This window comes from Nicotiana attenuata, chromosome 7 (genome assembly GCF_001879085.1).
Source record: "Nicotiana attenuata strain UT chromosome 7, NIATTr2, whole genome shotgun sequence".
NCBI lineage: Eukaryota > Viridiplantae > Streptophyta > Magnoliopsida > Solanales > Solanaceae > Nicotiana > Nicotiana attenuata.
In genome coordinates, this window is record NC_031995.1 from 50,224,885 (window position 1) to 50,238,382 (window position 13,498).

At 35.5% G+C, this 13,498-nt stretch overlaps 1 protein-coding gene across 2 annotated transcripts; it reads left to right on the plus strand.

Annotated features, from left to right (window-relative positions):
* LOC109229065 (protein SET DOMAIN GROUP 41) lies at positions 3,931-10,331 on the plus strand. 2 transcript variants are annotated; one of them, XM_019394374.1, is made up of 4 exons: positions 3,931-4,821; positions 4,936-5,036; positions 8,542-8,640; positions 9,221-10,331. In XM_019394374.1, the coding sequence occupies exons 1-4, from the start codon at positions 4,029-4,031 to the stop codon at positions 10,208-10,210; spliced, it is 1,983 nt and encodes a 660-aa protein (XP_019249919.1). In that variant the 5' UTR covers positions 3,931-4,028; the 3' UTR covers positions 10,211-10,331. The 2 variants fall into 2 exon arrangements, with proteins under 2 accessions (XP_019249919.1, XP_019249920.1); XM_019394375.1 differs by having other exon boundaries at positions 3,931-4,803.

The window sequence follows — 13,498 nt, forward strand, 5'->3', positions numbered from 1 at the left end:
TCGGCCTCATTGCCAACTAATTCCAATGCCACAAACTCAGATTCCATGGTAGATCTAGCTATTATTGTTTGTTAAGCTGATTTTCATGCCACAGCACCCCCACCGAGGGTGAACACATAACCACTAGTAGATTCTGTCTCATCTGAATCAGAGATACAGTTAGCATCACTGTATCCTTCTAGTACAGTGGGAAATCCACTATATTTAATATCATAGTTCATGGTACCTTTCAAATATTTCATTACTCTTACTAATGCATTCCAATGATCATGACTCGGATTTTGAGTATATCTACTCAATCTACACACAGCATATGCAATATCAGGTCTAGTAAAATTCATCAAATGCATTAGACAACCAATAACTTGAGCATATTTATTTTGATCTATAGCATCTTCCTTATTCTTTTTTAATTGACTACTAGCATCATAAGGAGTGCTTACTGGTACCACATCAAAATTATCAAATTTTGTAAGAATTCTTTCAACATAATGTTCTTGAGTCAACATCAAACTATTCTCTTATAATTTTCATCCCTAAAATAGCACTAGCTTCTCCCATGTTTTTCATCTCAAAATTAGAAGACAAGAAAAATTTGGTTTTATGTACTAAATCAAGGCTGGAACTAAAAATAAGTATGTCATCCACATAAAGGCAAATAATAACACATGTACCATCTACACATTTTGTATAAACACATTTATCTACTTCAATTGATGAAAAACCATCATTAATCAATAATTGATCAAATTTTTCATGCCACTGTTTAGGCGCTTTCTTTAGACCATATAAAGATTTTAACAATTTACATACTTTATTTTCTTGTCCAGACACTATACAACCCTCAGGTTGCTCCATGTGAATTTCCTCTTCCAAGTTACCATTTAAAAATGCAGTTTTAATAATGGATAAAAAGCTTATAAATAGAAGCCAAGGCAAGCAAAACACGAATTGCGAAAATTCTAGTTACAGGAGCATAAGTGTCAAAGTAATCAATATTTTGCTTTTGGGTAAAACCTTTTGCAACAAGTCTAGCTTTGTATTTATTTATGGAACCATCCGGATTGAGTTTCTTCTTGAAAATCCATTTACAACCAATGGGTTTAACTCCCGGAGCTAAATCAACTAAAATCCAAGTTTTATTTTGTAAAATTGAATTTAATTCTACATCAATAGCTTCTTTCCAAAATGAGGTATCATACGAAGAAATAGCTTCAGAATATGTTAAAGGATCATTATCCACAAGATAAGTATAAAAATCATTACCAAAAGATTTTTCTTTCCTTGGTCTTTTGCTTCTTCTTAAATCCTCACTTTCAACATCATTTTGAACAATTGGAACATGTGAAATGTTATCACTTGGGTTAATAGAAGCATCAGAAATTTTCTCAAATTTTAAAGGAAAAATATTTTCAAAAAATTCAGCATTTTTTGTTTCAACAATAGAATTGTTTTCAAGTACATCACTTTTGACTACTAAAAATCTGTATGCTGCACTGTTTTCAGCATACCCAATAAACATACAATCAGATCTTTTAGATCCTATTTTTCTTTTCTTAGGATCGGATAATATAACTTTAGCAAGACACCCCCACACTTTCAAATATTTCAAATTAGGTGGATACCCTTTCCATAACTCATAAGGAGTTTTACCCGTTTTCTTATAAGGAATTCTATTTTGTAAATGACAAGCAGATAAAATGGCTTCACCCCAAAGATTATACGGAGCACCAGAACTAACAAGCATGCTATTCATCATTTCCTTTAAAGTCCTATTTTTTCTTTCCGCTACACCATTTAATTGTGGAGAATATGGCGGAGTTATCTCGTGAATTATGCCTTCTTTCTCACAATAATCATTCAACAAAATAAATTCACCACCTCTATCAGATCTAACTCTTTTGATTTTCTTATCTAATTGATTTTCTACTTCAGATTTATAAATTAAAAACTTATCAAAAGCTTCATCTTTATTTCTCAACAAATAAACTTTTGTATATCTAGAAAAATCGTCTATAAAAGTCACATAATATTTTTTCCCTCCTCGAGTCATAGTTTGTTTCAAGTCTCCTAAATCAGTATGAACTAAACTTAATAATTCAGATTCTCTAAATACTGAAGCACATGATTTCTTAGTTTGTTTAGCTTCTACACAAACTTCACACTTATCAATATTCGAAAAATTAATATTTGAAATAAGACCTTCAGAATGCATTTTTTTAATATAAGATAAACTAACATGTCCTAATCTAGCATGTCATAAATTATAAGAAACAATCAATTAAGCAGAAGTACTAGCATTTTCATTCATAACATTGAGTATAAACAAGCCATGGCTATAATAAACCTTTGCCAGCAAAATTATTATTCTTGGTCAACATGACCTTATCAGATTCAAAAGAAACCTTCACCCCCACTCTTCCTAATAATCCCACAGAGCACAAATTGGCTCGGATACTAGGAACATGCAACACGTCATTCAATGCCAAAGTTTTGCCAGACGTGAGTTTGAGAAGAACTTTGCCTTTTCCAAGAACTTGAGTAGTTCTTGAGTCACCAAGATAGACAACTTCTTCTCCCTCCTCAACTTGGGTGTAAGACACAAAGTCTTTTTTGTTAGCACATATCTGCCTAGTGGCACCAGAATCTAACACCCAATCTTTCACATTGGCCACAAGGTTCACTTGGGAAACAACCGCAACAGTTATATCATCCACTTTGGCTTCAGTAAAATTTACTTTAGCCTTAGTGGGATTGTCATTCCCAACCATTTTTTGGCATTGAGCAACATAGTGGCCAGGTGTGCCACACACAAAGCATTTGCCTTTTTCCTTGAAGGTTTGATTGTTGGTTTTGGGCTTATAACCATTTCTTTTATCATACCTGTTACTTGATTTTCTCTGACGGTTGTTCTCCTCCACAAGGCTGCTTCTAGTAGCAATTTCTTTTCCTTTGTCAACAATAGCGTGCTTGCGGTTAAAATTATCTCCACCAAAAACAGCAACATTAGCAGCGTTATTCTCCATAATAACAACGTAAAATATCCTTAAGATTATTGAAAAAATTGGATGATTATGGAGAATAAAAGGTTTAGCTTGAGGCGTGTCAAAGACACTGTCCTTAAGGATATTTCGCCTACACCGAGATGAATAATACTAGGCGTATCCCCCAGGATTCAACAAGCTCTTCTAGTATAACTAGGAGCAGAAACAACAAAGATTTATGAGAAGAAAATCCAGCACCAAAGAAAATGGATTGAAAGTTTCAACTTTTTTTCTTTTCACTACTAGAAAAACATAAAAAACAACAAAGTATATATAATCCAAAAAACTTTACAATCTGATAGAAGAATACGCTTCAGATCCAAAAGTATATATACCCCGAGGTCATTCTTAGTTTGGATCTGATAGAAATAAGCCATATATTTTTGGATCTGAAGCCTATTCTTCTATCAGATTGTAAAGTTTTTTGGATTATATATACTTTGTTGTTTTTTATGTTTTTCTAGTAGTGAAAAGAAAAAAAGTTGAAACTTTCAATCCATTTTCTTTGGTGCTGGATTTTCTTCTCATAAATCTTTGTTGTTTCTGCTCCTAGTTATACTAGAAGAGCTTGTTGAATCCTGGGGGATACGCCTAGTATTATTCATCTCGGTGTAGGCGAAATATCCTTAAGGACAGTGTCTTTGACACGCCTCAAGCTAAACCTTTTATTCTCCATAATCATCCAATTTTTCCAACACTGTTATTGCATGTCATTCATCTTTTGGTTTTTATGCTTCTGTTACTATAACGGTTTCTACTGGAGTTACTAATGAATTTTCTTTTCTTGTTTCTTATATCCGTCTTTCTGAGCCGAGGATTTATCGGAAACGACCTCTCTGCCCTATCGGGTAAGGTCTCCGTACATATTACCTCCCAAAACCCCACTAGGTGTGATTCTAGGGGTTAGTCGTTGTTGTTGTTGTAGTTTCGACTTCTTAATAACATTTTCTCCTGATTGTTCCTTTGTCTTCGCAACTGTTGTAAATGGAGGTTCGAGCAAAAGAAGAAATTCCCATAGGGCAAGACCTCACTCCTCCAATCCCACCCCTTTCTCTCTCCCTCCACCATTCCACTCTCCTCTCTCACTGCTCTTCTTGCTTTTCTCCTCTCCCTTCTTCTCCTTTCTCCCCTACAAATAATCCCAGCCCAAATCACTTCATTCGCTACTGTTCCCTTCAATGCTCTTCTCTCGACTCCCCTCTTCACTTCTCCTCTTCAGAATTTCACTTCTTTCACCTTTTCCCACAACCCCTTTACACCACCTCCCCTACTTCCACCGACCTCCGCCTCTCCCTCCGCCTCATCCACCGCTTCCAGGAGGCAAATGTGTCTTTCTCAAGTTTGGAAAGAATTGGTGGGTTGGTGACAAATTTCAAAAAATTAACGTTATTGGAAGAACAACAGTACTACAATGATGATGATGAAGGAGAAATTTCTGGAAGAATTCTTGAGGGGGCAAAGGCAACGGCAGTTGCAAGAAGAATGCGAGATGGTTTGGATACTAATGTGGAGTTATCAGCTGCGGAGTACGCTGTAGAAGCTGCAGTGCTGTGCTTGGTGCTGACTAATTCGGTGGAAGTTCATGATAAGGATGGAAGAAGTTTAGGAGTTGGTGTTTATGATTTAGCCTTTTCGTATATCAATCATAGCTGTTCTCCAAATGCTTCTTACAGGTTTTGTACAGCTTTTGATTGTGGTGGAGAATTGGAGTTTAGAATATGTCCAGCAGCTTCAGGGACTGATGCTGCTGGTACTGAAGGTAAATCCATAATTAATGGTAATGTTCTACTGCATTTTCTTTACGGAAATTTTGGTCTTTTTGTAGTTTTTTTTTGGTTGAAAGAATATGTGATTTTGTTTTTGCTTTGGATTTGTTGTTTGGTGATGTTAGGAAGTGAAGCATGTGGTCCGAGAATAGTCCTTCGAAGCATAAAGGCAATCCAGAAAAGTGAAGAGGTGTTGATTACATACACTGATTTGTTGCAGCCTAAGGTACACTTGTTTCTCTATGTTCTGAATGATTTATATATTATAGGAAGGTTGTTACGTCAATATCAATAAGTGTTTGTGTTTAGTTTGATTCTCATAAGTGGAGAACTTTTATATTTACACAATTTGACGGTTATTTTCTAGAATTGTCTTGCTAAGTGATTTGTTCAGATTAAGTTGGTGTGGATGAAGATTTGACTTTTATGGTTCGTAGTTAGAATTGGAATGTCGCATTTTTAAAAAAAATTTATTTTTGTTACTCCGGTTATCAAGGTAAAGATCTCCCGCATGGTACTCTGGAAATTGATTCTCTAGGAACAGCATAAAGCAATTATTAAGAATTTTTATATGGTCATTTTACTCCTTTTTTGATTTTAATGTTCGTGTCATATGTTAGTAAAAGTGCTTAACCTTTGGACTCCATGAAATTGTTAACTATAATGTTAAATGATTTATTGGTGGGCATATTTAGATATTTGAGCTAATTCGGTTGAAAATACTAGAATGATGGAAAATAGACGACTATAACCTCCTAAGTTGAGTGTCTTAGACCCAGAAGCATTCACACTATCTATCTCAAATGGCCAGAAATGGTTGAACAAATGGGAGAAGGTTGTTCTTAAATGGACTTGTGGAAAGGGTGTGTGAAAGCCATAATGACACTTGCTTGAACATATCCATATAAGTTTGTTTGAGGTTATCATCAGCAATGTATTGTGTCTCAATGGCATCATGTTTATAACACATGATATTAACTTAGTTAGCCAAATGTTATAGGTTGCATCTTGGAGCTCCTCTTTAGGTCCAGTCTCTTTAATATTACCTCCTCATTTCTCCCATCTGCCATTTTTTCTTGCCCTATTTTATCATTTTATTTGTTGTTTGGCTGCTGATATGGTGACTCGGGTTTCTGATGCAAAGATTCATCGATTGTGGTTTTTATTATTTTTAAAACGATCCATCTGGTGCAGGACTTAGTAAAGCTATTTAGGTCCTTTATGTCCTTGGAAATTCTATGGAGGGGTGATGTCGACTCTTCTGAATTTATATTCCTTGTGGTCAGCTCCCTAATGATCCATAAGCTGAGAACAATTTCAGAATCAGTCTGCTATTTTGATAAGCAACTTCCCAGAAGGTCTTGAAGGTAGGTATTCTTTGATCTCCTAGAAACCATAGACAAGTACACCTTATAGTGTCCGATTGTGACTTATATTCTATTATCCTATTAATACAAACCTTTCAGCAATTTTCCTTCTAACAGGAGAGTCGTGTTGTTTATCAAAAAGTCATGGAGTAAAAATTATCAGCTTTTTAGTTTGTCAAAATTAACGTTTTCATGAAGCCCTAAAAGCAGAGCTCTACTTCACAATGCCCCTACTCTCTAATACAGGTTTTTGCTTTATCATATGCACACTGTTCTACTTACATTGATTCTTTTGCGCCAGCTCTACTTGCCATCATTTCTATTTCTCTGGATTTTTTATTGCTTAAAAGTAATGTCGTCTTCTTAGGTGATGTTTAGATGAACACCACATCCACGATAGAGAAGTCAAAGACTATGCTACTGGCAAATATAGTGAGAACGACCTAGATAGGACCCTCAAAGTTGCTTCATTCAGGCATTGGTGGCCAACACACTTGGCTACTCTTCTTATTTCTATCCACGTGGTACACATCCTCTGATTGTGTTTACGACAATAATCATTAAATTTTCGAGTTTTAGTCTTTGACATCTTTTTGATCGATACTTGTGTCGTTCGTTGAATGATGTCACATCAATAGCTGATATTGCTACAGCAGTTCCCTTCAGATTGGTGGTCTTTAACTTCTTTATAAGAACAAATGCAATGTTATTGGTGACAATAATTATACATTATAGGTAATATCATGCAATGATGACCTCCAAGAAGTACACTATCTATGTGTATCTGAAGTTTCAGGTTGAATATGCTTCCACCTATGTGTAGATATCTAATCCTTACATCCAACTTTGAAAGAATGGAGAGACGTGAGGAGCAGTTTGACTTGTTTATTGTGCTCTTGGATAATGGAACTACCTTGCTCCTTAAACACCACCTTTTGAGAAGGACAATTTGAAATTGTCAATTTCTATGAGGACTTCAATCCCTTCTTAGACTGTTTTAGGCGTATAGAGTTAGCAAATGTTTTAACATTTTTCAAGACTGAGGATGCAGAAAGAGAGGAGTCTAGGAAGGCACATCTCTATGACTTCTCCCGTTGGTTCTCTTCTTTTTCTTATGTAACCTTTGAGTACGTAAAGGAGAGTTGGGACTGAAGGCAGTACCCTTTTCTGAGCTTAGGAATATTTGTTTCAATATTCTTTTCCTGCCCCATAACGTTCTGTCAGAGCAATGATGAGCACTACATATGCTCAAGATACTTCTCTGACGATAGCATCAAGTTCATTACACTTCATTACCTACCTCCTGGCATCAGTGTCACCATGTTACCAAGTAATTCCAGGAAATGAAGAACTTCAGTTACTGTGAAGATATTAGAGAACTTGTCACTTGTGTTCGCTGAATATGATAAGCTCAAGGCCTGATTTCTCTTTTTTACTAGTTTCCTCGGAATACTTTCAAGAATATCAGCTATTTACGTACACATCAAACATCATTAACAGTAACAGATAAATATATTGGAGAATATTAATCAGATGTCTGTATTTTAGGATCCCTAACATCTTGATTGTATATTACTCCTTCTGTCCTTAGAAGATTGACCGACTTTCAGATGATGTTCACTTACCTAAACTAGGAACCTTTTCCACCATTATTCAGTATTATACTACTTCAAAACAGATAAATTGACCACTTTTATCCACATAAAATCTTAAAGTTGTCGGGTAATCTAATTGTAGATTTACATTTGAGCCCAATTTTCTTTTAGAATACATTATAGCTATTTATTTTTTAATCAAGTAAAGTATAACTTTTTTAATAAAAGGAAAGCTCCTGTATATACTTGAATACATTATAGCTCATAAAAAAATACGTTATAAGTTAATTTCAGTGTTAATCTCTATGCCGGTTAAAATAGACAATCAATTGGGGTAGTTTCAGTAATTGATGTGTTGCTGTTTCTTAATATTCCTTGATGGAGAACCTTTGAGATCATGTTTTAACCATGAATGAAAGTTTTTTCTTGTTATTTTTATACTTCCCAGTTTAGGTAAGTTTTCCTGTGACAGAATGAAATGCTGGTTTCAGTGCTTGTTAGGCTTTGGATAATACCAAAGCCATGTTGTTAATTGGATTTATTTATGTTCTTGCTGATTGTTTACATTTTTCTCAATTGTAGAATCCAGTATATAGTACTAATGATGACAATTAACTAAGTTCCTGAGAGTTCTTTTCTACGATGTCCTACATAAAATTTGTTAACTATCAAAAAGAAAAAAAAAAGGAAAATTAATTTTAACTCCATAATCAGTTCAAGTTCATCTGAAATCAAATACTTCTCTCAAGCGATTTTAATTATCTTCCAGGTGATGAGGCAATCAGAGTTGTGGTCGAAGTACAGGTTCAGTTGCTGCTGTAAACGATGTAAAGCAATGCCTACATCTTATATAGATCACTGTCTGCAGGTAAGAGCATATGGGTTGAGAACATTTGTTAGAGGGGTGTGCAGAAGTATGTACAGATGAGAGGCGACTTAAAATGTTGTTTCAGAGAAATTAATGTGTTAAATCTTGGTAAAGCAGAAGTTGAAAGAAATAACAGTTAATATAACCGTATAAAAGCAAGCAATTTATAGACTTCAGCTCTAAAGTTGGGGGAGGTTAGTAAATTTCCCAATATATGCTGAGACATGAACATACATCTAGGACTAGACCAAGAAACTGTCAAGATGTTTATATAGCAAAGATCTCATTATCGCCAAAAGCAATAAGAAAATTAAAACAGTCCAAAAACTTCCTGTCTGGCGCGTTAAGATTCTGCTAAGACATCTAGTTTATATATTCTCTTGTACTTTTCCCTCATATTGTTCATATTTTATTTTTTGTTTTTTGGGAGTTTTTGTGTTCTTGTATGCCGAGTACTGCCTTGAACTGATCAACCCAAGTTGAAGATCGTTGCTCCCTTCTTGTTTCTTCTCCTAAGAATTACGGTGTATCTAAGCCTTTATATCAAGCACTAACATCTCTTGTGAATTTTGTTGTGTAGGAAATCTTATTTTTAAATCTCGGTTGTTCAAGTATGGCTTCTGGTGATCATTTTTATGGGGATCGTGTAATGGAAAGGCTGGCGGATTGCTTGGATGATGCTATAAATGACTTTCTGTCATTTAGTAACCCCAAATGTTGTTGTGAAAAGCTCGAGATCCTGCTTACTCAAGATCACGTCGATGTAGTTCTGACACCAAATGGAGAAAATTTACATCGACTCTTCAGATTGCATCCTCTTCACCATGTCTCTTTGCAGGCCTACATGACACTGGCTTCTGCATATAAAGTCTCTGAAAGTGACCTGCTGGCCCTAGATTCTGAATGCGATAAACATCAAAACGATGCTTTTCGTATGAGCAGAAAGAGCGCAGCATATTCCTTGTTGCTCGCAGGTGCAACCCACCATCTATTTGAATCTGAATCTTCCCTCGTGGTGCCTTTGTCAAATTTTTGGATGACTGCTGGTGAGACCTTACTAAGTCTTGTCAAAAGCTCTATATGGAACTCATTTCCAAAGGGGAGACACATTGAAGAAATTTCATTTTCGTCATGTCAAAGTTGTGGCAAATGCACACTGCTTGATAGGATTAGGGTTACTTTTACAAATAGTCGTGACCGAAATGCAGAATTTGCTGAGGTAACTAGCCAATTTTTGAACTGTGTTACCGATATAACACCAAAAATCTGGGGTTTTATCATTGAGGAAGGTGGTGGTTACTTGAAAGAAGTTGTCGATCCCATTAATTTAAGATGGCTCGAGAGTAGGACGTCATCTGTTACTCATTTTGGAACTCATGCTACAAGTGGTAATGCAAAGGAAACAGATTCTGGATTTAAAGCAGTACAACATCACAGAGAGACGAGGGTAAATCTATTCCAGCTTAGTATTCACTGCTTACTGTACGGAGCATTTTTGTCAACTATATGTTTTGGTCCTCATTCGCCACTGACGTTTAAAGTTGAAAATCTTCTAAGTCACGAAGGTTAAGCCATTGGTTGCATAAAAATCTGTGTAAATTGTTTCTATTAGTCTTCAAGTTGTTGAGCTACATGATAATACACTGAAATCTAAAGCTATTTTCTGGCCAGTCCATACTAACTTTAGCTTTGCTTGGTACTTTTTCCACATTTTGAGTGTACATACAATGAACCAACTCAGTTTTCGCCGTTGATTTACGGTCCTAGGAGTTTATTGTCTGTTGTTTCCTACACCTTAAAGGTTAAGGGGGTTTAAGTGAAATTTACTCTTTAATTAAATGAGAAGATTAAGCCTTGTAGGATAACTGATGAGTGATTCAACTTATTTTAGTAGTTTAATGAAGAGGTAAATATCCTTTGCTTAAGCGTGAATTAAGTATAGATTCAACGGCTTGCGTCTTGGTGCCGGCCACGTCTATCTGGGGATGTTTGGTCGGTAACTATTTATGATTTGATTAATTAAAGAAGCCATGCCTCATCTCCAAATATTCTTTTGACACAATTTATCACAGCTTGTCTTCCTTATAATTGTAACAGTTGAGGATAGATAAGATAAAAGGGAAAATAACACCGTATAACTTTTCTCAAAATAATAGCCGAAAAAATATAGTACTTTTTTTGTATATATGTATATATATGTTTCGTATGTTATATACAAAATTATATATTTTGTCAGCTACCGAATGTAAATAGTTTCTGTTGCGGACTAAATTTAACTATTTATTGACGGAGCTACTATTTTACATCTTCTATGTATAAGACTATAAAGTTCGATTTATATCAGAACTTTTCCTATTCCAAACCTCTCTACCCCTACCCAACCCCCCCCCCCCCCCCCCAAAATATTTTCTAAAAGAAAAAAATTGGTCTAGTGAGAATCAAATCTTAAGTAGTTTCCGTAGTTAGTTTGAAATCTGATAGTGGTCGCTTTCTCATCGCTCTAGCTGGAAATTGGGTGAAAGGTAGATATACTAGGTAATACCGTAGTGTTCTATCTCTCGTGTGAATAAAAATAAAAAATTAGAAAAAAAGCATTTTGATACTCTGTACTTTTGTTATTCTATTTTTCTATATATATATATGTGCTAGTCTTTTAAAAAATGAAGGAAATCCCATATTTTGTGGAAGATTACAATATTCCCATATCTCAGCGATTTGATCCCCAATTTTATACATTATTTTGCAACCTGCACCTATCTTTAGATGAATTGGGAAAAAAATATGACAATCCGAGGTCCAAGCTATAGGTGATGTTTGAGGCCAAAACTTTAATTAAAGAATAGGGTGTAATCTCCCAAATGCACATACACTAGGGATATAAATCACAAAACCCCAATTTTCTCTATTTCATGATCTTGTTTCTCCAACTTAATTAGAAGATAAGGTGATAGTGATTGGTCGTGGATACACAAAATGATTTCAGCAATTTCAATTTTCCCATTTTCATATCTTCTGTTTTTTTTTCTTTCTTTGGGTGGGGGTGGAGTTATGCTGACTATGCTTGTTTGACCATGTCAAAGATAAAGGGAAGCATTGGTTAATTGAAAGGGGACACATACATATAAAAATTAATTATATGTAATTAATTTAATTTTATCAATTAAAAATTAATAGAATTCGAGGGTCCACCAAACTATATGAAGAATCAGGTCCTCTATTAGTTTCCATAGAACGCACGTACACTGCGGTAAGTAAATGACACAGAGGAATTTTACGTGGAAATTTTCCAGCTCACGGGATTAAAAACCACGATCTACCCTTGTAGGATTTCAACTTCACTACAGAGCAAACTTTAGATTACAACCTATTGTAACCTAGGAATTAACCTCTTAATCCCTCACTAACTTGTAAGAACTCTATTACAAGCTACTTTGTAATAACTCTATTACAAAGACTTTACAACTCGACTAACTCTAGCCAAGACACAAACATAAGGGTTTATGATTTATAAAGATTTCCTACGCAATGCTTCTAACTAAGCTAAGTAGGAATTACAAGTAAAGAACTTCAACAAAGGTATAACACAACTAAGGACATAGAATAACTCAATACAGACAACTGGTCCGTTGCTATGTTGTTCTTTGTTCTTGATGCCCTAGAGAATCACTTGCAAGATTGATGAATGACTTGAGAGAATGCTTGATCAAATCTTAAATGTGCAAGTGATTTGTTTTTACCTTGCTTGATGTTAATAATTCATTTGTGACATCACTTTGAATGATGTAAGCAAGTTAGGTAAAGGGCATTCCCCATAAAGTTGACTGCTGTATGTTTCTATACTGTAGCGTGTACAAGCAACAACTTTATAGCTGGGGCAGTTGACTTGTACAGTCTCCTCGGGAACTGGTAGCTATCTGTTCCCTCTACTGGTCCTTTGACTCTGAAGAGTTGAACTGTCCCCAACTGGAGACTTGTTGATCTTCAAGTTCTTGAGAATGTGTATCAGGTTCCTTATGTGGTTCTTAACAGTAAGTTTGTTAGATCATCAAAATATAACAAGAATACACATATAACCTATCAATTTTTCCCTTTTTGATGATGACAAACTTATAATTCAAGTTCCCCCTAAGAACCAGAATGATCTTGTATTCCCCCTGAATCTGTTCCACATCCTGTTCCCCCTGAATTATTTTTCCCTTTTTGACATCATAAAAAGATTAGTAGCAGGCCTTAAGCAAAAAAGAAGTCTAGCTTGAGTTATCTCATGTCACTTATGTTCACACAGCATGACTAAAAATAGAACATAAAAGAAAGGCATACACAGCAAAAGGGAAAAACGTTCATTAAACAGTTTGGTTTAAGACAGGGAGCAGTTTCAATGTTGCGAACAACCATCCACAATTCAAATAAGAAAAAAACCAGTACCAACCACAAACATTAGCAGAAACTAACATAAGAAACGGACACTTAAAACTTGACACTAGAGGGGACACTTTCTAGGGAGCACTGGAAAGAGAGGGCTTAGAGGAAGAGGCAAGGGTTTTGAGGACTAAATCCATTCGAGCATTCGCCGACGTTTGCTCATTGAGCAGTTTCTCCTTCAGGTCCTCGACTTGTTTCTTGAGCTTAGAATTCTCCTTGGTCAGAGGGGAACCTCTGTGCTTTGAGAGCTACTGGAACCAAGTGCCTCATGAAGCTGGCTTAGCTGACCCTCAAGAATAGCATTCCTTGCTTTCAACTTCCTTGTCTCAGCAGTGGTACTGCTTTGAGCGTTGATCAACTAGGAGATAGTGAAAGTACTACCAACCCCTCTAACCTTTTCAATGTATTCACATTCCTCAAGAGTAGTCTTGGAGAA

Coding starts and splice junctions, on each gene's coding strand:
- LOC109229065 (XM_019394374.1), top strand. CDS start 4,029: ATGGAGGTTCGAGCAAAAGAAGAAATTCCCATAGGGCAAGACCTCACT. Junction 5,037..8,541: donor CTGATTTGTTGCAGCCTAAG/GTACACTTGTTT, acceptor ATTATCTTCCAG/GTGATGAGGCAATCAGAGTT. Junction 8,641..9,220: donor ATATAGATCACTGTCTGCAG/GTAAGAGCATAT, acceptor TTTGTTGTGTAG/GAAATCTTATTTTTAAATCT.